The sequence below is a fragment of the Ambystoma mexicanum genome, chromosome 4q (assembly GCF_040938575.1).
Source record: "Ambystoma mexicanum isolate Mex_15411 chromosome 4q, UKY_AmexF1_1, whole genome shotgun sequence".
NCBI lineage: Eukaryota > Metazoa > Chordata > Amphibia > Caudata > Ambystomatidae > Ambystoma > Ambystoma mexicanum.
Window position 1 is genome coordinate 184,879,762 of NC_090928.1, and position 23,627 is coordinate 184,903,388.

Genomic DNA, 23,627 nt, shown 5'->3' on the forward strand with positions numbered 1-23,627 from the left:
CCACTTGATGTGCTATTGTCAAATATTTCTCATGTAGTCCGTACGGTGTATTACTACTGTAAGTCATCAGTTATCATTTACATTCGCTAAAATATTATGTAAAAGGCATGTTTTTTGCAAAAATGTGAGCCGTTTTCGAAGGAATGTTTCTTGCTTGGGCCCATTTATACTGGAGCGTGTTTACTAATCTCGAGAGAGATACCACATACATGAAGATCTGTTGAACACATGTGCCCTCATTGATGCATTTAGCAACACCTCTGTGTGGCTTGTTGTTTTAGTGTTAAGTGGATGCAAAGACCAGGAAACTGGAGCTCGCCTGTGTAAGCAACAGGAAGGTGAAAGGATGAGAACTCAGGAGCCAATAAATCACGCTTTTTATGGATGGCCCACTGACTGACCACCCTGGCGAGCGAACGAACACCGAAGAAGGCAGAGCTGCCAGGATGTGGCAAAAAATAACAATGTAGGGCACCTTCATATCCAACCCCCAGTGACGGGTGTAAGGAGGAGTGTCTGCTAATGTTACACTTGTACTAGAGTGCAGGTCCCCTCCCTCCACCCAACAGGCCGCCTTTGTGCTGCGGTGCACATCCACCCCATCGAACAACAAACATGAATGACCGGGGTGGCCCTTTCAGCTTTGGCCTTTTATGGGACAGGCCGGACAGCCAATGACCCAAAACATTTTCTGGAAATGAGTTCACAGGCTCTGAAAACATCTTTTTTTGGCGGCAAATGTTGCTGCGTGCTTTCCAAGTGCGGCGAAATCTTTACCTCAAACCACTTCGACGAAAATAGCTCTGGCTGCATTCCATGGACTGGTAACAAATCAAATATCATACTTGAAATGCTTACATTTGGAGCACAACACTTCTTAGCTGTTAAATATGCATGCATGGCAAGCACTTGTTGTCATGTTGAAATCCGCAAACTTAGTCATTGGGAACGGGGATGGGGAGTACCCTCCTCTGGCAGCACAGTCATCACACAAACAAGAATGGAATGGTTACTAGTATGATCTTACCTCCTCTCAGCAGGGCTGTCTGCAACTCTCTTCGCTGCCAGCAGCAGCAGGCAGGCAGCCTGTGGGGTGGTGGTGTTGGGCTGTGGGGTTGGTGGGTCCCTCGCCTCTGTGTCGGCAGGCTGGCCTGGGTGGCTGCCTGAGTGCCGCTCTGTGCCCTCCTGGGCTGACTGACTGGCCCATTCCTGCAGGCAGCCTGGCTCCAGTGTAATACAAAACACTGGGAGGGAGCAGGCCGGGCTGAGGCAGCCCCGCCCAGCCCTGCCGCTCCCTCCCAGTGTTTTTTAACACTGACTGCTGCTGGCGCCAGGGTGTGGCGGCTGGGCCGCGGCAGTTGGCCGCCGGCCCGCTGCATTTATCAAAGAAAGGTAACGCTTCAGTGTTACCTTTCTCTGCATCTGCGGCGGGCCAGCGGTGGCAGGCGCGGGGCTGCAATTGCAAAGGATCTTATTTACTTACAGATCCTTTGCAACTTGCATCCGTCCGGCGAGGCCGAGGCCCTGGGGGCTGGTTCCTGTAGTGTGAAGGCTTCACAGTGAAGCACACGCCTGGGCCGAAACCAGCCCACGTGGGCTTCAGGAACCGGCCCCCAGGTCTCCAGCCATGATTTTGCATCGGCCACTGGCTGATTGGCCAACGACCCAATCCGACCCTGCATGGAAATAGAGAACACAGCTTGTAATGCAAGCGCTGCAAAGCGCCCATTGAAAGCCCCAGAATGAAAATAGATTAATGAATATATTGCAAAAAGGATGCGTTAGAGAAAATTGATATACACAATAGGCCCTTTTCTCTTGTGTTATTAATTATAATGATACATGAATATCCCATTTATGTATAGCGCTTTATGCCAGATTCATGCCTGCCAAGCCCTGGAATAATAAGTGATATTACGCATTTTGCTAGTACTCAATGTATTGACCCCTAAAGTATGAAGCGTTGGGTGATGACCTCACACTAACAGCCCTTCACCTGCTGGCTGCCTGAGCCCCCATAGCCCAAGTTCCCTGCTTTGCAATATTGCCTACCTCACATCTGGTGCCATTTTCTTTCCCCTATGCTGCTACTTCTGTTTTAAACATCCAGAGTTTTGTTAGCCCTCTGATGGGGTCTGTGTTGACCGAAACGCTCCTGCTCATTGTGTTAATCTCAAAAGGATGAAATATTTGCCAGGATTGAATTCCTGAACCTACAAGTTGCACACATAAGTATGCAGCATGAGCTTTAACCACTGTGGTATCTTCCGAGGATAATTATTTTAGCAGATCAGTTTTGCAAACAACTGAAGGAAGAAAAACAAGTTGCCTAAATAAATGACAAAATGGCCTTTTGTAATGCTGCAGCATGGTCGTTTGATTCATGATTTGAAGTTAAAATGTGCATAGAGCATAGTGTTTCAACCCAAAGATAGCAAGGAGCTTTGACATTTGAAGAAAGACACATGGATAAAAATGTTCTAGTATACACTTCATGAGAAACGTTTCAAAAGGAAGACAAACACCAAGTATGGTACTACTAGTGAATTGAAAGGAGCAGTATTAAGTTTGTTTCTGTCGGAGGTCGTGGAACCAGCAAACTCGTCCTGCACAGCCATCAGAAAACACAAGTTTCCCATGAACCGTAATGGCAAGGAGGCCACTAATGCTGCCATTGCAAACTTTTATATGGTAGCAAAGGGCAGACATTTTTAGGGCAATACAAAAGAAAAAAGGAATCTGCAAAGAAATTCCACTTTTCACATGGAGAATGTCGTATTCAGCATAGCTATAGGTACAGGCATTTCTTTAATGTCTCACTCACAGCAAGGGGGTTCCACATCAAATGTTTGCAAGGAAAGATTTCCATATGTCCCCTACCAACCCCTATGTATATATTTACTGTGAGCTCCCACCACAGACACAAATGATGAAGGGTCTATGTGGGAATTCGACACGTGTCAGGTGGAGAATCTTACCAATAGCCCGGTTAGCGCTGCGTTATGTGAATCTTCTTTGCAGGCACACGGGTGGCTTCTAGACCAGATCTGCGCTGGGCGCCAGCCTGCCTCCTGGACATCCTATGCCTGGGCGGCTGGAATTCGGCAATCATGGGCAATTAAAGACCGTGTTCGCCAACTGAACACACTGCCTGTCCAATATCATCCATCACCCACTGTCACAGCAGCGCGTTCATTGAGGGAGTCTGATTTAGAGGCGCTGTAAACACACTACACAGTTAACTAACTTTATTATTAGATTAAATGATGCAGCAGTATAATCATGACGGCAAAGGGGTCCTGGAGGACGGACTGCTGGAGCCGTGGTGGCGCCCCCTAGACACGCTGCACGTCAGGCATCCGCCTGCACGGCCTGATACAAAGACTGGCCCTGCGGTGTACTGTGCTGTATTTAAGATCTGGAACTCTGTATTGTGGCCCATCTCCTGAAGTAATATCTTTTATTTGCAGGTCGATCAGCACGCCCCACCAGAGCAGCTGGGGTCAGTGTGGTCTGTTTCCTGGCCCAGAGTATTTTTGATACTAAGTGTTATGGGCCGACGTTCACCTCGTCCTGTGCGGAAAACCCGGCCACCTGCGTCCCTAGAACTTCGGTTTCCCAGTGGAGTCGGTTCCCCAAGTACAGCTACCAGGAAGGTCAGGAGGTTTGTGGTGCTCCCCAAAAGGATACGGCATAATGCTGCTCCATTCTATGCATGATGGCAGCTGCCGTGGAAGTTAGCAACTCGAAACGCAACTACACTTCCCAGAAAACCTAGCTCCGTGCGGTAGTTCGGCTGTGGAGCCTCGCGTTGGCTTGCCCCGCCTCCCTCACTGATGTAATCCGTGGTTGCAGCCAGGACGCCGTTCCTGTTTACAGCTACTCCCGGCATTTAGAAGTTCCTCCTTCGAGTGCCAAACCCTTTGTCTCTTTACGGAATCGACTCGGATTGTTTACTGGACCCGCTATTGGAATTCCCTTGTTGACTTGTCTTCCTGTGTACCGAACCTCTGTTTTGCTTCCACGGACTCCGCTAGAAAAGGTTTTGTCTTTGTTTTCGCCTGCACGTGTACCGGGACCCTGTTTTCTCCCGGACTTCTCTTCTACACGCTTTTGCCATAGTCGCTGTCCGCTAGTGTGCCAGACCTTGCCTGTCTTCAACTTACCTTACTTTGGAACTGCCATCCCGACTGGTTGTTACCTTCACTCTTCAGTCACCAGTGGTAAGACTTTTCTGCCTTGCGAACTGAACTTTTGGATTGAACTTTGTTTTTCCTGTGCACTTAAGGACGCTCTGCAGCTGTGCACCATCCCGAATCCAGTGCGACCCTCGTGCCACCCGGGTATTAGTATCCTACTAACATTTCCCTTTTTCTTATTTTATCCCTGTCGTTGTGTTCTGAACTCCTCAAATCCTTCAGTCCTTCTCCACTGGTAAGATCCTGTCCACCTCCTGATTTGTGTCATAGCTTAAATCAGTTAGGTTCTAAGTCTGGTTATATTCCTAGGTGATTCCCGGTTTTGTGCCATACTTCCATACAACGGGGGGAAAAAGCTCAGGTATTCCATCGATTAGTAAGACTTACAAGGGACAAGTGTTACCTTCGTATTACTTACTTGTTGTTCTTTCCTTTGCAGCCTGGTTCGTGGCGGTGCGTTCTCCCCGCCCTTCTGGGTGATCAGTCCACTTGCCTGGTTAATTACAGCAAGAGGTCATATCATTTAGAAGGTCTTATTTCCCTCACAGAGAGGAGGCTTGGGTGGAGGCTCTACCCAAAGCTCTTCAAGCAACTTCCCGGTTTTTGGTTCTACTCTCCGGTTTCACGCACTCATCTCACCGGTGAGTAACACTAAGAGCACCATGGTGTTTTGTGATGAATCTGATGGAGTCATCACTGTTTTCCTGGCAGTGAGCTTCCCCGTGTGGCTATGGGTCGACAGTCGCTACCTGATCCTGATCCTGGGGGCGGCTATATAAGGGAGGATCACATGGGGGAAGGCAACCTTTAGGAGGGGGTGGTGGTATCAGAGGATGAGGCATGGTATCCTCTTTCACCTTGGACGATGAATCTCCCATACAAAACACCCTAATGGCTTATTGTGATTCTTTCCCTGCTCCCTCAAAGGAGGGTGCTGAATTTCTCTCAATCCAATCTACAGATAAACTTTCAAACAGTTTCTTCAATGTTTTTGTGCAAGTTAGTTAAAGGGAAATACTGTTCCCAGAAACATCTTAACACTGCAACGAGGAAGAGGAATGGAGGAATACAGGTCAGGAGAAGGCCCGAGAACAGGCAACGCTCTAGTTGTTGGTAGCGTGTACTTGTACCCGAATGTTTAAAACAGGATCATCAGAAGAAATGTCAGACTGCTGGTAGGAGCGGGCTGCTGCTCTTAGTGCTACTGAGGAGCTGAAAGAAGGATGTGGAGCCAACCGACTCAAGTTTTAACCAACGGAAGGCTGCTCAAAGAAGATTTCATGTGGGAACGGCAGAAGCACAGGCCCCTGCTGTTGTGCCTGCTGTGTTTGCGTTGCCTATGTCTGATAGGATGTGTGATCCTGGGCACAAACCTCTTGTGTTTATGTTCTGTATGGCGGTGGATGACTTGGTTTCCTCAACTCCTACATACATGCACAATATGAGCTACTATCCCACAATTCCAACACAATGTGGGTGGCTCCTGGCAAACCCACCATTATATACTCCGTGCGTATTCTGACTTCCACCCAGGGCATTTTGGAGTCCACCTTGGGTGTTCTGAAATCCACCTCCTCTTTCGCTAAATCCTCCACCTCTTCCTCGTGGCCAAAACCCATACTAACTTGGATCCATTTGGTTGTACATTATTCACCTGCGATGCGCACATTGTTTTTTTGCGTTCCTCCTCTTTCTCCACTTACCAATACTGCCCCTTCTATAGCAAATGTTGACAATTTCTTTTGAACTAACTTGGCTTCCTCAACCTTTCTGTTCTCATCTTTCTTTCTATTCTTCTCTTGTAACAATCGCAATGATGCACAATAGTCAACTGGATCTCAGCCCATGGCTTTGCTTCCATTCCTACTTGTTTTTTGATCTGTCTATGTGAAAACAAGGAAATAATATGAGGCAGGGTAACCAAAAGGAAACACACCAAACACAGGTTACAAAGGAACATACAAAGTACTTTATTTTATACTGAATCCAGTTACAAAAGAATAGAACAAAATTCAGATAGCTATCGACCCTCAGTACAACACAGCGAACTCCGCCGTGGTTCGGTGTGCTCAGTGAGTGCAAATATTCATTGAAACAGTCAGGCTTTTATACATTTCTCCAGCCTATTGTCCAGCCTTTCTGCAGGTTAACCATTCCATAAATAAGTTACTGCTCTAGGGTCCCTTGCCAGGTCAAATCTAGTTCATCTTAGGTTTATACATTAACAAGAAGAAATGGTAATAATGTATGCTCTAGGCCTAACATTACAATGCGGGACTTAGTTTATACAATGTAGTTAAGCAGGTGTTCTCATTCAATTATAGATCAGTTTCGGTGATACAGGTAATCCATTGCACACAGGTCAGCAGAAGGACAAGGTCTCAGCTCATGACCCTAACAAGTGGCCTGCAGGCAAGTTATACATTAGCTGTACAGAGGTCATGACAATCAAGTTCTGTTCTGAATAACATAGGCTACCATTTTAGCTCACATGGTGACTTTATAGAGCAAGAAAACCTAAAATGGCGGCTTGACCCAAAATGACAGTTTACATGGTTTCTAAGGTCAGGACCTTGCAATGCAAGTTTATTCACATGTAGTTTATAAGCAGCTTGTTAGCAGCTTGGCGTAGGCCAATATACATATATTCATAGCAATAGGAGGCACGATATAATTTCTAGTTTGACAAACCCTCCTTTTGGCCTATGCCAAGTGCTAAACTACTTCTGATCTCCCTGCAAATAACTCCATGTGTCATCGTCCATACACCCTGAATAGCTGTCAGAAATATCTATCGCCATTAGATCTTTTACTAAGATCTCTTTCAGTACATACTCCTTAGAGGTTTTATCCGGGGCATACACTTTATGTCCTATTGTACCTATCGCCTGAGCGCAACATCCCCCTAGCATTGAACATATACTTGGTATACATTGGATACAACAACAAAGAAATAGCAGAATTCCCAAAATAATCAGCAAGACAAAGCACTTTCCAACCCCAAGACAGCAAGAAGTCCCAGAACCAAGCGCTAAGATCCCAATTTCCCTCGGGAACATGCACTTCTGAACTAAGAATGTGCAGATTCTGTATTGCCTTAAAAATTGTCGGCGAGGAATTTGGTACGAAAACACAGCAAGCGGACCCCACTAATTTGCATACTCCACCTCGTTCTGCCAGAATGACATCTAATGCCATCCGATTTTGGAGTGCTACCAATCTTATTGCTTTTTGTTCTAGTGTCATATTGTAGAGTATGTCCGTGGTCCGGTTGATCGTTCTCTCCAGTACCCTTGCTAATCCCCTAATGTTCTCAGAGTGTGTTATTTGTCCCCAAAAGGGCACAACTGATTTTGCTATATCTCCCAATACTTGCCCAGGGGTATCTCCATTCTTGTCCTGCCGTGGGCGAGCCTTAGAAACCTCCAATGTACTAGCTACAAATACCCCGGGTAACAGGATTCCTAAATAACAGGTTCCCTGCCAATCCTTGGGCAACCAGGGAAATGCTAAACTACCACAAACAAAATAAACAGGCCCCCCTACATATAGAGGCCTGTTTTCTCCAGTCAAATTTACAATGTTCATACAACCTTCAAAATCTCCCATTGGCCGAGTGCCATTTCTTTGTACACAAAAGGGGACCTAGTCAGGGCTATGATTTATAGAGTAAGAAGGAGGCACGGCGTCCTTATTGCCTATCGGAGCCATTTTAAAGGAAATTAAAGTTTGAAAAGGAAGAGACAGTTTATCAGACGGCCTAATAGAAGTGACATTAGGTTTACTTCTATTTGCAAAAAGCGAGCATCCCAGGGGAGTTAATTCACGTTTCTCGAAATCATTCAAATTAGTTCCATCAAAGTTCCCTGAGATACTATCATTCCAATGGCCAAAGAATAGTGCTCTAAGAGAGGCATAGCAAGCAGTCGTTAAAGGTAAAGGGTGAATATACCATCCCAGTCCCTTGTTCCCATGTTGCGGTAAATGAGTGCAAATCCAACAATTACTCTTATTAAAAATGGCATGCGTTGCATTCATTACTATCATTAGAGTGTTATTATGATATTTTTGTCTATGTTGGGAGTCTCTAGGGGACAGAGTGTGAAGGTGTACAGAGGGAGTCAAAGCAGTCGGTACAATCTCGGTCGGTAGTAAAGGTTTTAGAGGATAGATTTCTTCAAAGTACCAAAGTCCTACAGCAGTAATTGCAAAAATAACAATTATCGTTATCAAAACACAGCAGTACGTTTTCGGGGCCCAGGCACATTGTTCATTGTCCAAGTTGGTCACCCCCTTATTCACAAGTCCAGTGCGGGGAGCAGCAGTGGAGGTGGCAGGCATTGTAGTTCCTCAATCGACGACCCCAATGTTCGTTGCTGGCGACGCTACGGTCGCGCGATTTCTTAGTCCTTCCCAACCCTAGCCAGCAGAATCCCTTTTTTTCCCTTTTGTTCAACAGAAACTTTCTTATACAAAGGAAAACTTTCGATCACTTCTCTTTCTCAAATGCACGGAAAAACCCGTGCCGTAGTTCTATTTTCTTCGTCGAAGGTTGTACCTGGTGGTACCCAAGATTGTTTGGTCTGAAAATAAGGTGTCGTCACTTCCTGAGGGAAGCGACGTATCGGAGGCGACGGAAGTCGCAGAGCTTGAAACAGTATTTTCCGGAAGTGATTTTTCAAAAGAGTGCGGAGACGAAATGGACTGTTCCCCAAGCTCCACGTGCTCAGAGAAATTCTCTGACGCACTCACAGCGCTGTTTGCTACTCCAAGATCAGGGACTGTAGCATCAGCGAGGGGTTCTGCTTCTTCTGTAACGTGTGGCGTCGGGTTAGGAAGTTTCTTGACATGTGTCGCGTGGATCCAGTGTTTCTTTCCAGCCACCCGGACTGCTGTCCGAGTGACCAACAGCACCTGGTAGGGTCCCTTCCAACGAGGAGCGAGACAGGAAGACCTTTCGTAGGCCTTCACTAGGACCCAACTTCCAGGCTGTATATCGTGTCCTGGGCCCGTGAACCGTACAGGTAAAGCTGAAAACACCTGGTGATAAATGAAATACAGGTTTTTAGTTAACTGGTTACAGTAGTCGGAGAGAAGTACATTTTCTACATTGCGCAATGCGCAGCTTTTAGGCAAACCCCAAATATTAGCAGGTCTCCCCATTACCACCTCAAAGGGAGAGAGCCCAGTCTTAGTTTGAGGGGTTGTCCGCATTGAAAGTAACACAATCGGTAAGGCGTCCGGCCATTTTAGTTTGGTGCCGGCACACGTCTTAGCGAGCTTGTTTTTTATGATACCATTGTGTCTTTCCACTAATCCGGCGCTCTGAGCATGTCTGGCTGAATGGAATCGTTTGTCAATTTGCAATGCCGTACATATCTGTAGAATTACAGCAGCGATAAAATGCGGACCATTATCCGACCAGATAACTCTCGGCAAACCGAACCGTGGGAAGAATTCCTTTAACATGGTCTTTGCAGTGGTCATGGCTGTAGCGTCTTTAACAGGGAAAGCCTCGACCCACTTAGTAAAGTCGCAAATGACCACAAGGACATATTTTAGATTGTTACATCGCTCCATTTCAATAAACTCAAAGTAAATCACTTCAAACGGGACAGAAGGAGGCCCAAAGCTACCTCTTGGAGTTGCTGTCCCCTTTCCCACATTGTGTTGTAGGCAAATCATGCAATTTTGGACATAATGCTGGGCAATTTTTGAAATCTTATCATTTACCCAGACTTTCTCTAACATTCTCGTGATCTGTTGAGCGCACACATGTGTGGGACCGTGTGCCATGGTAACCATCATTACTATATAGGCATTAGGAAGCAACCATTTCCCTTCAACCATGTCCACCCAACACCCATCATCATCGAGTTTCCCCAAGCCCTCAGCCCACCTCTTGGATTCTTCTAATGTGGCATCGGCTTGGATATCCCGTACAGACCCGACACCCTCATCCATTGCATAGGCATCTACAGTCTCCCTTGAAACATACATCTCCGTGAAGAGATCAGAGGCAGTTTGTCTAGCTATTTGATCAGCGAAAGCATTCCCTTTCCCTACATCATCTATAATCTTGCGATGTGCTGCGCACTTAATGATTGCTAACTGACTAGGGAGCGCAAGCGCTGAAAGCAATTGTACTATCAGGGAGCCATGTTGGATCTTGGTGCCATGCGAAGTTAAAAACCCTCTCTCTGACCAAAGTCTCCCAAAGTTGTGAGCCACCCCAAAGGCATACTGGCTATCAGTATATATGTTTACTGTTAGCCCTTCGGAAAGCTCACAAGCTCGAGTCAATGCTATAATCTCTGCGGCCTGCGCAGAGTTATGCGTAATTCTCTTGGTCTCCACAACCGTACTCAATGTAGTGACTGCATAAGCAGCTGTGGATGTACCATCCAGTAGTTTGAAGCAGGAGCCATCACAAAACAGCTCCCCTTGTGGGTTATCCAAAGGAGTGTCCCTCAAATCAACTCTGCCTTTTGTATCTTGTTCAGTAGTATACAGGCAGTCATGTGACTTTTCGTCACCGCAAACAGTATTTTGCGGGAAAGGTAGGAGTTCAGCCGGATTAAGAATGCAGCACCTCCTAATTTGAATGTGGGGAGCAAACAAGATTAATTCATATCTTGTCAGTCGTGCGGAAGTGAGGTGTTGCGTTTGGGTTTTGTTCAATAGAATATCTACAGAGTGAGGCACTATCAGGGTTAAATCATGGCCTAGGACCATTCCCTCACTCTGTTTTACAGATGCAGCAGCAGCAGCAGCGACAGCGTGCAAACATCTTGGCAAAGCGCATGCAACAGGATCAAGGGTGGAAGAGTAGTAACCGCATGGCCTATTCTTCCCTCCATGTTCCTGCGTTAATACAGCCAAAGCACATCCATCACATTCATGCACAAACAACACAAAGGCCTTCTCATAGTTCGGTGTGCCCAAAACTGGCGCCGAACATAATGCAGTCTTGAGCAACTCGAATGAATGTTGATGCTCCGTATTCCATGGCAATGGCGAAGAAATACCCTTCTTCGTCAAGGCCAACATCGGTTTTATCACTAGTGAGAAGTTTGGGATCCATAACCTACAATAAGAAGCCATACCTATCAAGGCTCTAACTTCCTTTTGTGTATTTGGGACAGACATGCCAGAAATGTGTTTTATTCTTTCAGGTGTCAATCTTCTTCCCTCCTTTGACAGGAGATAGCTTAAATAGGCGACCTCCTGGCAACAATATTGAAACTTTTTGAGCGAAGCTTTGTGACCATGCTTAGCTAGATGGATGAGCAACAACACAGTGCCCTCTTTACAAGAGCTCTCAGAGTCAGCGGCTAAAAGCAAATCATCAACATATTGAAGCAACGTACAAGTAGGGGGCAATCCAAGGGTATCAAGCTGCTCTTTCAAAGCCCTACTATAAATACTAGGACTCTCAGTATAACCTTGAGGTGCACGAGTAAATGTGAATGAGCGTCCCCCTAAGGTGAACGCAAACAAGTATCTACTATCCTCATGTATAGGAATACTGAAGAAAGCATTCTTTAGGTCCACAACACTGAAGTGAGTAGCCGTAGCTGGAATCATGGTTAATATTGTCGTCACATCAGGCACAATTGGAAATTGCAGAGCGACGACTTTATTAATGGCACTTAAATCAGTTATAAAACTAAATGGAATTGCATTATCACCTTTTTTGTACACGGGTAAAATCGGACTATTGCGCAAACTTCCTGCAATCTCCTCAATCACCCCACGATGCACAAAATCGGAAACAATGCTCTTCAAAGCTCGCTCGCCTTCAACTGAGATCTTATACTGTGGAATACGGGGCAGCTTAATTCCATGTTTCAAAACTATTTTAACAGGCTCAATATGCAAAACACCGACATCATTGTCATCAACTGCCCACACACACTCTGGTACATTACTGAATTCTGGCGGCAAAGATCTAGTCAAGAATTGCGAAACAGAACATTGCTGTGGTGAAATCGTCAAACGCACTCCATCAGAAGAACAATGAATTACCGCATTTAATTCCTTCAACAGATTCAACCCCAGCAAATTCTCTCCACAATTCGAAGTCAAGAGAAATGGACAGTGGTCCGTAAAGGGACCCAAAGAAATAGGTACCGGTGAAGAAACCAGACACACAACTGGTGTGCCAGAAAACCCTACAGAAACATTGGATTGCCCTGACAGTGGAATGTTTGGAACCCGAGAATGAGTGTCTATCAAAAATTGATGTTTCCTATTTCCCACTACCATTTCAACGTAGGGACCTTTCTGATTAACGGCAATAGGTGTAGGTTCCAAACCCTGCTTCGGGCAATCCTAACGAAACAAAATATCATCAAAAGGAAGCTCTTCAGATAGATATGCAGCAGAAGGATGATCGAATATGTTTCTAGTATCCACACTCGAAGTCTGATTATCCTGTGAAAAAGGTTGTTGGGGATCCTGCGAAAACTGGCCTCTACCAGGGCCCCCTACACCCGGGCGACCTCTGGATCGTCTACCCATATTTTCAAATGTGTTATTCGACCTCTGTCGAAGGAAGGGGCATTGTGCATGCCAATGACCCTCCTGGCGACAATAGGCACACTGGTTAATATTCACAGGACCCAAAGGCACATTCCCTTGTGGAACATACTGACCTCTAATCTGCGAACTACCCCCTCTGTGGCCTCTAACAATTTGCTGTAACAATACTTTAGTCTTCAAATCACCTTTTCTCTTCTCGACTCTATCTTTTTCATTATTGACACGGTTCTCGTTGTACTGAGTCATGTGCAGTACTTCTGATTGGGATTTTGCCTGCCAAGCGCTCTCAGAAGACATAATTTGTGACTGGATGTCAGGCAGCAATCCACGTACAAATTTGTCCACAAATAATCTTTTCCCAGAGTCTGTGCCTAAGTCTTGTCCACTGAAATCCGAGAATACCTGTTCGAACCGATTAAAGAACTCGGTAGCACCCTCAGATTTTCATTGGACACAGGCCGTAAGCTTGTCCCAAAAAATTCTCTTTTCGGGGATTATAGTTTTCAGTTTTGCAATGATTCTCTCAGGCAAAGTTAGTATCACCTGAGGTGGTCTCTCACCAGCTGGCCTTTCCCATCAAGCCTAACTATGTTAGCCCATGTATCTCCCAACCCTGGTACATCGTCTATAGTTCTAACTTGTTTCCACAAATCTACAGGCAGGAGTACAGGGAATAGCAAATCAATGTCGCCTAGGGTAAACACTGAGGACTGCAAAACGGACTCTATCTCTTTATAGAACCCTGTTGGATTTTTCCTAATGTCAGGAATAGTTTGTCTAATAGTATTCACTTCCTGTCGTGAAAACGGGACGTGAACAAACTGCGATACATAATGTGCAGGAATGTCCACAGCAGGTGTACCTGCTGCAGCATTAGCAGGAATCTCAACCTTTGGGACAAATGTCGGAGGAACCTCTCTCATAGGCAACTGAGATGTAGGCAACTCCGAACGCTTACTAAGCAACAGAGCTAAGTCGAGCGCTAAAGCAGTTGAAGAAGTGTCAAGTGAAAAAGCTCTCTTATAAATGCTCAATAACTCTGTGGGACAACTAACCTTTCTCTTTAAACATTCATCCTGCAGGTACTCTACCATTACCTGTATCACTTTCCTCTGCATTTCTAGCGTATATTGACTGTATGTGTCATATACCTCAACTGGAGTTATCGATATGTCTGAAATCCATCTAATCGCATCTTTTGTACAAATTCGCGCCTCCTCAGATGTCGATTTACGACACGGAAGAAATCGTTTCTGTACATACATACTTTCTTCTTCGTCATCCTCATTCCCTAACATTTTCAACTCCTTTCTATACTCAAATATCCTCTCAACATGCTCATGTACCTTCTCCACAGTGTCTCTTGAAAACGCTAAAGTATTCAGGTCCCTCAACCCTTGTGGGAGGTCTGCATTATTTAATTTACCCCACATTACACATAAATGAATCCCTAAACCTTCAATGAAAACATTTTTCTCAGGAAAATTATCCATATTAGAAAGTGTGGCAAGAACATTAGCTCGATCATCTCTCTCCATACAATGCTTAGCCCATGCAAACAAATCCTGTTTCTTTTCTGTAGGAACAGTATTACGAGTAACAATCCTTGACCCCGCACCCTGATCAACTACAAGCGGTACAGAACTACTTGGGAGTGAGGGTGCAGGCAAATTCAATGTAGGTACTATTACTGGTGAATGGGAAGAGGCAGAGGAGCAGGTGGAGGAACAACAACCGGAGGAATAGGAACAACAGGTGGAGCAGGAAGAGCAGGAATAACAGCAGGAAGAGGTACAGCAGGAGGAAGAGGAACATACGGAGGTGGTGCAGAGGCACCAGGCCTTCGTTCATTTAACAATTTGTCGATAAACTCATCAGAAACATGAAGATCTTTAGAAGGATAGATTTTCTGAATACCGAGTGAGAAAGCCCTGTCCATATTCCTAACCGACTCAGAGTGTTTGTCCTGATCATATAACAACGCCTTTTCAGCATTTGTTTTATGACGGCGCAAATGTTTTTTCCTACTTTTAAGCTGCTGCAATGCTTCTCTTTTCCAATTTTGCAAAACATCAAATGCTGCAGGTCTGGCCTTCTTTTTTAACAAGACTGACTCTAAATATTCAATACGAGGGATCTCAAAACTACCATTGACTGGCCACTGAAGTTCGGAGGCATGTCTGGTTTGTCTGTGCCAAATTTTATTAAATACTACACTTCCAATGCCATGCTTACAGTACATAGTACATGCCGGTGACCCCTCCTGTGGTGCCGGACGGCTAAATTCCAAAGATTGTCTATCGCTGCGGAATAATGCCCTAAAGCAGCTAGACAATTTCCCAGGCATTTCTCAAATACTCGGTGTTACCTGGTCAATAATTGTGTCTGCAGATACAATGCGCCAAATTCAAATTGTCAGGGTTGAATTAAGAGTCGGGTAACGACTCACCTGACCAAACCTAAGGAGGACGATCGGTTTACAAAGGACTTAACTAACAAATTTTACCTTGTGTATGGTGATTTCGGCAAATCTGCCCGCCTCAAAAAAATGGACCCTCGTCAAGATGCCGTCTCAGACCACACGGCTATCGTCCAGGGAACGGATCGTGCAGCGCTGTTGAGGTGTCGCGTCTCGTTCAGTCGGGCCCGTTATGTCACACCGTCCGATCCCGGTCCGATAGCGTGCGTCAACCTTCAATAATCCGGCATCAATCTTGAGAGTCCCTATTCCGGGCGCCAACTGTGAAAACAAGGAAATAATATGAGGCAGGGTAACCAAAAGGAAACACACCAAACGCAGGTTACAAAGGAACATACAAAGTACTTTATTTTATACTGAATCCAGTTACAAAAGAACAGAACAAAATTCAGATAGCTATCGACCCTCAGTACAACACAGCGAACTCCGGCGTGGTTCGGTGTGCTCAGTGAGTGCAAATATTCATTGAAACAGTCAGGCTTTTATATATTTCTCCAGCCTGTTGTCCAGCCTTTCTGCAGGTTAACCATTCCATAAATAAGTTACTGCTCTAGGGTCCCTTGCCAGGTCAAATCTAGTTAATCTTAGGTTTATACATTAACAAGAAGAAATGGTAATAATGTATGCTCTAGGCCTAACATTACAATGCGGGACTTAGTTTATACAATGTAGTTAAGCAGGTGTTCTCCTCCAATTATAGATCAGTTTCGGTGATACAGGTAATCCATTGCACACAGGTCAGCAGAAGGACAAGGTCTCAGCTCATGACCCTAACATGTGGCCTGCAGGCAAGTTATACATTAGCTGTACAGAGGTCATGACAATCAAGTTCTGTTCTGAATAACATAGGCTACCATTTTAGCTCACATGGTGACTTTATAGAGCAAGAAAACCTAAAATGGCGGCTTGACCCAAAATGACAGTTTACATGGTTTCTAAGGTCAGGACCTTGCAATGCGAGTTTATGCACATGTAGTTTATAAGCATCTTGTTAGCAGCTTGGCGTAGGCCAATATACATATATTCATAGCAATAGGAGGCACGATATAATTTCTAGTTTGACATCTATATACTTTTTCTGGCAATCCCTGAAACATAATATGATGGACTAATGCCACTGTTTTTCCCCAAGGCTCATGGGTCTGAAGCGGCCATCTCTCTTGAATATCCTGAATATAAGCAATAGGGTCTTCATCTTCTTTCATTTTACATGTCATAATTGCACTCATATCTGACATATCGGGATACTGTACCCTGAGAGCCCCCCAAACATCCACCCTACAATTATTAAATGGTGCTCCAACATGCACTGTGTTTTTTACTGTCACACTTGCATATCCTGCTTGTTTCCAAATGTTGTCAGCTCTCTCTACAAGAATAGCTGCCAATAGACCTTTTATGTCCCCTATGGCCAACATATTTCCCCCTGTCATTTTCTCTAATTCATATATCCATTTTCCAGTCCCCGAAGTCAAACTAGGTAACTTACATTTCAAGTTATCCTTATCCATCTGAGGCCATGGGATATATTGCGGTCTCCCCCCATTCTCTGTCTGACATTGCTACACCCCAACTGGTGTGACTATCGTCCTCCTCCTCCCCATCTAAATCTAATCTACTCAAAGACAATGCTCTGTGTTCATCACTGAACGTGTTTTCCCCCTCATCCCATGTTTTTAATATCAGGGATTGTCTACGGCCCTCCTGAGTCCCATACTCGCTGTACTGCCTTATTTGATGATATAACTTATCGATCCTGTCTCCAATACCTTCTGCATCATATCTTTCCTCTTCTTGTGCTACTTTAGGTATTTCTTGAGCCACATTTCTGATTGGGAAAATGTCTCTTATCGTTTCCCATCGCACCTGTATTTCGTCGCTCAGTCTTATTTGTTCTTTAAGAACGAGACTGGCATCAAGATCGCACTGCCTTCTATTTGGTTTTATTCCTTCTTCCACTTCCCTTTGTTATCTCACATCTCTTCGTACCCTCTCTTCTTGCTTTTGTGCTTGCCTTCTTATATCTTCACTTTGTTCCTCTTCTCTTCTTCTCTGTAATTGTTATTCCTTCACTCGTTGTGCTTCTTCCTCTTTCTTTTTCTCCTATCCCTTTCTTCTGTTTCTTTCTTCCGACTTTCATACTTCCTTTGTTTCTCTGCCAGCTTTTTGTCTTTCTCTTGCTCTTCTCTGTATATCGTTTCCTGTCGTTCCCTGCTTTTCCTTCCTTGCTCACCTTCCCTAAACCGTTGTTCTCTTTCCCTATCCTTCTTTTCTTGCTTGTCTTTGTCTTCCTTTTATCCAACCTCCTTGATGCTTTTCCTATCTAATTACAGTAATATCTGTCCTCTCATACATTCATTCTGTACAAGTGTTACCTCATCAACCCTATCCTTCTGTCCTTTCCATCTCTTAATTCCTTGTCTATATCTGTTGATATATTCAATCTCTCACCTCTTTCCTCTTTATCTCATGTGAACTTGCACACATCTTCCTTCTTTTTGCTCTCTTCTAGACTGTCATTACTACTATAAAATGGGGGTGAATATACTCGATTAATATACCCCACCGCTGCATTTAATTCTTTTAAAGTCTCTTCTGCATCTACATTCTTAGTTTTAGGTGGATTAAGAGGAGCCGAGGGCTTGGTGTCCTCCCCTTTATGTTGATTAAGCATCCATTCTTCCATCTTCTTTCTCCTCCTGATACATTTCCAGAGTTGTAAAACTGCCAATCTTTTCTCTCATTTATTTCCCATTTATGCAGCATGCACATATGTGGTCATGTGTTGTAATACTGCCTTTGACAATGGTCCCCCTTGTGGCCATGACATGAACATTTTATCAGCTGTGCCTTTTACCCATTCTGCACTGTACTGTTTGAGCTTGGGTGCATGTGATGGTAATGTTTTACAAAGGTGCATAAGAGGAGTGTCCTCCAGAATGACAAGTCAGAATTAACTGTTGATGCTTACCGTAACATTACCTTGTTATATTTAATAAAAGCTTATTGCTCAACTCTTTTAATCTCAAAAACAATAAATATGAGGAAGCACCATCAATCGCTGCTCAATCCTCTTTTGTCTGAACAACCTATCTGTCTTCTGACTGGTGCCAATTGTTTACTATACTTCAGTCAAAACAACTTTAATTCCGAATTTCACAATTTATCACTTTCTCAGAACTTCACACATCAAATAATAATCATAATAAAAACACAGTGCACATTAAAAACAAACCCTGTGATCACCTTCTCTTTTCCTTATAATATTTATAATAAGAGGTATTCTTTCTATGCCTCCAATTATATTACCCAGTACAGACTTTAAGACATCCCCTTCCATGGTCCTGACTGTGTATATCCTGTCTCTTTATAGTCTGACTGGAATTTGAGACGTCTTCTTCTATCTCCCTTGAAATAGGATTACCTAGGCATTCCATTATCCACACTAAATTCCCATTACCCAACTTTTTTTCATAAAATATCACAATCCTGTCCCTTTATATTGCCATTTCCCTTAGTCTACTTACATCCGTTTAATTGACTCGAGGCCTTCGATATTGACTCCTCCTCCATTCTGACCACTTTGCCTCCCGTTCGCTGAGCACCCGTGGATACCAAGCAGGGATTTCTTCAAAGAGGGACCTGCCCACCGTCATGTTTTTTCTTGCAGGTTTATTCCTATGGGCTGCTCTCCACAGGAAACGCCACAAACTTCCAGCTAATGGCAGACAATATCCGATTCTCCAAAACTCTGAAGTCAAACTAGTTTAGATGTAAACCATCTGCACCACTACCACATGAGCTAATGGCCCTTGAAACGTGCATCTGTTACTGTATGGGATTACACCACAATATTTCGGAGTCCAAATAAGCCGACAAACTCAAGAAGATGGCAAGTTGCTGTTTTATTAGCAATTATCTAAAACAAGGAGTTTACAATAAACATTAACGGACGTACGCTCATTCTCAGCGATTTCCACATGAAATACAATTATATACTTGTGTATGTGTCAGAATGACATCATGCTACGTGGCAATAGTAAAAAACCTATCAAGGGTTGGGATTGGTTAAGTGACACATATAGATATACAATCATATAGGAGCTAAGTTTGTTATTGGCTGTCAAATATCAGGTGGGCAATTTATGCGTACCTCTTCACACGTGTCATTTAGGAAAATAAGATACACAGTGCTTCATTGGTTTCTCAAGCTATAAGGTCCTTTGTTATATGGACTAATACAATTGATTTGGCACACTTGTGCCATGTCTGGAACATTTGGTTCAATTAGCAGCACAAAAGCCAAGACCCAGGTGCAAGTACATAGGACATGAAGCTGTCCTACCACGTATTTAGCCCAACATCTCTCATCACCCATGCCTTCTGCTATGTGATTCTCTTTGTACTTGGCCTAGCAGAGTATTCTTGTCCTGGGAATGCAACGGGAGTGAGGGTACTCGCTATCGTGTCTGGAACTCCAAGTTCAAGCCCTATTTTCAGGATCGACTTGGGTGACAAGAGACCACGATTCTGTTCATTCTACAAGATTTAAAATGTTTAATGAATTAAGACTTGGCATCTTCTGTGTTCTTTCTTGCACCTTAACGTGAGAGGATTCATCCTCTGCACACATGCTCCTATTCAGCGTAACTTCAGGCGAGGCAGCTCCAACAACCTGCTATTCTACTGTGACACTGCCTTTCATTTTCTCCTCATAATTCTTTGATGTACTAATTTCATGATACCAATGTTCAGTTTCTCTACAATGGCCGCTCTGCCTGCATTCTATTCATACTTGTAGCTAGCCTATACGATGATTTGATCTATCTTGTATTTCAGTGTATGTACATTCATACACTTCTGATTTCTGCAGGATTTTTTACCGTGTAATGTTCTCCTTTTACACGTTTAAGGTTCACTTGATTCTTTACTTCGCCATTTCTCCTCTAGGATTCATACATTGTATTCATTGAGGTATTTCAGGACTTTGTGCACACTTTCCTATCACATCATCAGTCCAATTTCTTAGCTCTTTCTCATATTCCTTCAGGAATCTCCTCCTGCAGACTCATCAACTCGAGGGTACATTCGATATGGTTTTCTTAATGGATACCATCTTCGAAATACTCACTGCAGTATTGGTACAATAGCTGGTGTTAGACAGGGCATGGTCTCATGTCTTCAATACAGGGGAGGTAGGGGGTAGAATCTTCTGCGTATGTGTGCATCTGCTCCTGTACACTGCCATATCTCTCCTTAGCCATACATCCCCTCTGACAAATCCTCTCTCACAACACTTTGATCAGCTTCACTCAACTTGGACCTACCATCCATCCAGGATACAACTTGGTATTTGCTTTTACGCCTCCTCACACTCTCAAATGGTGAGACCCTGGTGGTGTCATGAAAAGCTAACTAATATTGAAATACCCTCTCCATAACAGACCTGATGCAATCCCCTCCTGTTGAAGTGGCATTGTGTACAGCATTCAGTAGCATCCTATTGAATCACTCTACACACAGAGGCCCCTTTGGATGGTACAATGCTGCCATGACATGCCCAATGCCATGATCTTTCAAGACTTATTTAATATCCTTAGAGAGAAAATGAGGACCAATGTCTGAAATAATCTTTCTTGGAAAGCCATTTTGCTAAAAACTCTAAAAATTTTATAATCTCCCTTGAGTTGATCTCTCTCAACACACACACACCTCGGGCCATTTCCATAAAATATTGTCTACTGATACCATGTGCTCCTTTGAAACTAAATGGACCTAGTATGTGTACCTCAATCACATCCCATACTATACCCGGCACAGGAGGAATCCTTGAAGGTTGAACTCTAGATTGCAAGGATGTGCGGCTCTCATTACAAGCTACACACACCCTCAACTTCCTCTCAATTCTTAATCCATATTTAGACACCAATAATATTCCCTCAGCACTACTCTCATCTTGTTTATCACTAAACGCCCTTCATGGGCAATGCTCAAAATGTTGTCGCTATTTTCCACCGGCACCACCAACTGGTGCCCTCTCATCAAGCTTTGTCGTTCTTCATCAGCTCCTTCACTTGGCCAACCTTCTTTCACAAATGACAATACATTGTTGTGGTTATTGTCCAAAATACAATACTGGTGAGGACGAATACCTCGGGGACAACGCGTTAGTCTTGGAAGCAAGTCAACGCAGCGCAACGCAGGTTTGAATCCTGATCCCACACTCAGCAACCACTTGCTGGTATTAAGTATGTTATAAAAGAACAATTATTATAATTATACTGATCCCACTCCTTTTGTATTCCTTGCAAAACTACAACAATCTCCTTAGTCTCTTCTTCACCCTCTGCATTCTCTCCCACACACCCTACAACTTCTACAGCATTCCGGGAGAGCCCATCAGCTGCTACGTTTTTCTTCCCACTTAAATGAAACACATTAAAGTTCAAGCCTTACATATTGGTAATTCACTTGGCAATCCAAGTCTTTCTTATTAAAAATGGCCTCTAGCAGTTTATAGTTACTAACTATAGTGAACTCTATGCAGCACAAATACATCTTGAATGTGCTAACTCCTCACATACATGCAAGGGCTTCCCTCTCCACCGCTGAGTGTGGCGTCTCAGACCTACTGAGTGTACGTCATGCAAACACCACTGCAAACAAATCCTCCCCTTTGCTCTGCATTAAAATGCAACCCAGACTATGTTCACTAGCATCTAAATACAACACTGTATGCATCTCCTAGCAGTGTTGCCAAGACTATATCCTTTTAATTTGTACAATCTCTTTCTCACACTCTGCATCCCACAATAAACATTAGTCTTCATCAGTCCTCTCCTCTCCATTGTCTTTTTTGACACATCTTTGATAAATGTATTGTGGTATTCAACTAAACCCAAGAAAGACAATACTTCCACCCTACTCTTGGGCTGCGGAATGTCAATCATAGCATCAATGGCATCCACCTTGGGACATACTCCCTCTCCAGACAACTCATGTCTCAAATACTTTTTGTTCCCCAGATCTGCATTTGTCACTCAGTACAGTCAGACCAGCCTCACTCGACCTACCAAGAACCATCTTCAATCGTACATCATGGTCTTCTGCACCCTTCCTCCAGACTATCATGTCACCCTGACAACATGTCACCCCATGAATACCTGCTACAAAATTAGTCCTCACCCTCTGGAAAACACTGACTACTGAAACCAACACAAACGGCATGTGCCGACATCGCAACAGACCAAGCGCTGTAATGCATTTGGTCAAATCCATGGAATCCGGCAGCAGCAGTCTTTCCTGCAACTTCTGGTCACTCTATTCCTGAGCTCCCCTCACATTCTTAATTGATGTCACAGGTTAAGGGTCTGGGGGACATCCACAACATTGTATATGACATTGAATGACTGCTACACGTGTATCTTTTGCTATATGTTTGTACATGTAACCGACTTCATGTGACAAGTGGGGAACAAATGATCAGGATGCATCTCATTAAAAAAATAAAAACTGTGCCGTCATTCTATGAACCACCTGCCCATTAATGCCTCTATGATTATTAAATGTGCTATGTTTTCCTTTATCAAACACAGCATTTCAAACGGAGGGCAAGCTGTATTTAATTCTAGACTTTTTACGAGGAGGCGATCTCTTCACTAGACTCTCCAAAGAGGTAAGCCATACAGACTGTTTGCAAGGAAGGCCCATCCTTCTCCAAAATCAATGTTTGCAACTATAGTACCAATGTATGAAGTGCTTGGCATGCAATCTTGTGTATTTGCTCCGTGTCTATGATTCCGAAGGATCAACGAAATTTAGAAAAATGCAAATATGGGATACACCTTGTAAAGGGGCACATAACTAAATACCTGGCTGCTAAAGCTATTTGTGGAGAGACAGAGGTGCAGTCATGCTTAGAGGCCCTCATGCCAATTAGATCTCAGCAGCTACTTTACAGAAGCACTTATTCTCCTCTTCTTAGTTATTAATTGGCAACATTTTTAATGAGATCATATTCACTTGGAAGGAAGATCAGCCCTGCTGATAATGGCCTGCTACCCAAATTAAAAGCCTCTGCACCGTCATTATCGTAAACCTCGTGGGTGCTATTGGATTAAAAAAGCATACATGTTCCTTTGTGAAATGACGCTCATTTCTATTCATGAAGTGAAACGTTCCTCAAGGCAAGATTGCCTGGAAATGAGCACCTTTTTCCTTTTCATGGTGGCCATTGCTTAAATGATGACAGTGAGTGAGAGTGAGGTGACCTACGCTGCTCCTGTACAAGGTAAGTGCCGAGGAAAAGCTTTTTGGGTGGTGCAGCATGGTGCTTGTGTCCCAGGCACTGCTGGTGGGGCCATGCAGTCCTCTCACTGCTGGGTGGTCGCTGGCTGCACTACTCC

At 44.1% G+C, this 23,627-nt stretch overlaps 1 protein-coding gene across 3 annotated transcripts in view; it reads left to right on the plus strand.

The window, feature by feature from the left end:
* The window catches only part of RPS6KA2 (ribosomal protein S6 kinase A2), a 1,317,456-nt gene that overhangs the window by 508,151 nt on the left and 785,678 nt on the right, over nucleotides 1–23,627 (plus strand). For all 3 annotated transcript variants that reach the window (XM_069607706.1, XM_069607704.1, XM_069607705.1), the window contains exon 5: nucleotides 22,818–22,897. In XM_069607706.1, coding sequence (XP_069463807.1) covers nucleotides 22,818–22,897 — 80 coding nt within the window. The remainder of the gene's footprint in view (nucleotides 1–22,817; nucleotides 22,898–23,627) is intronic.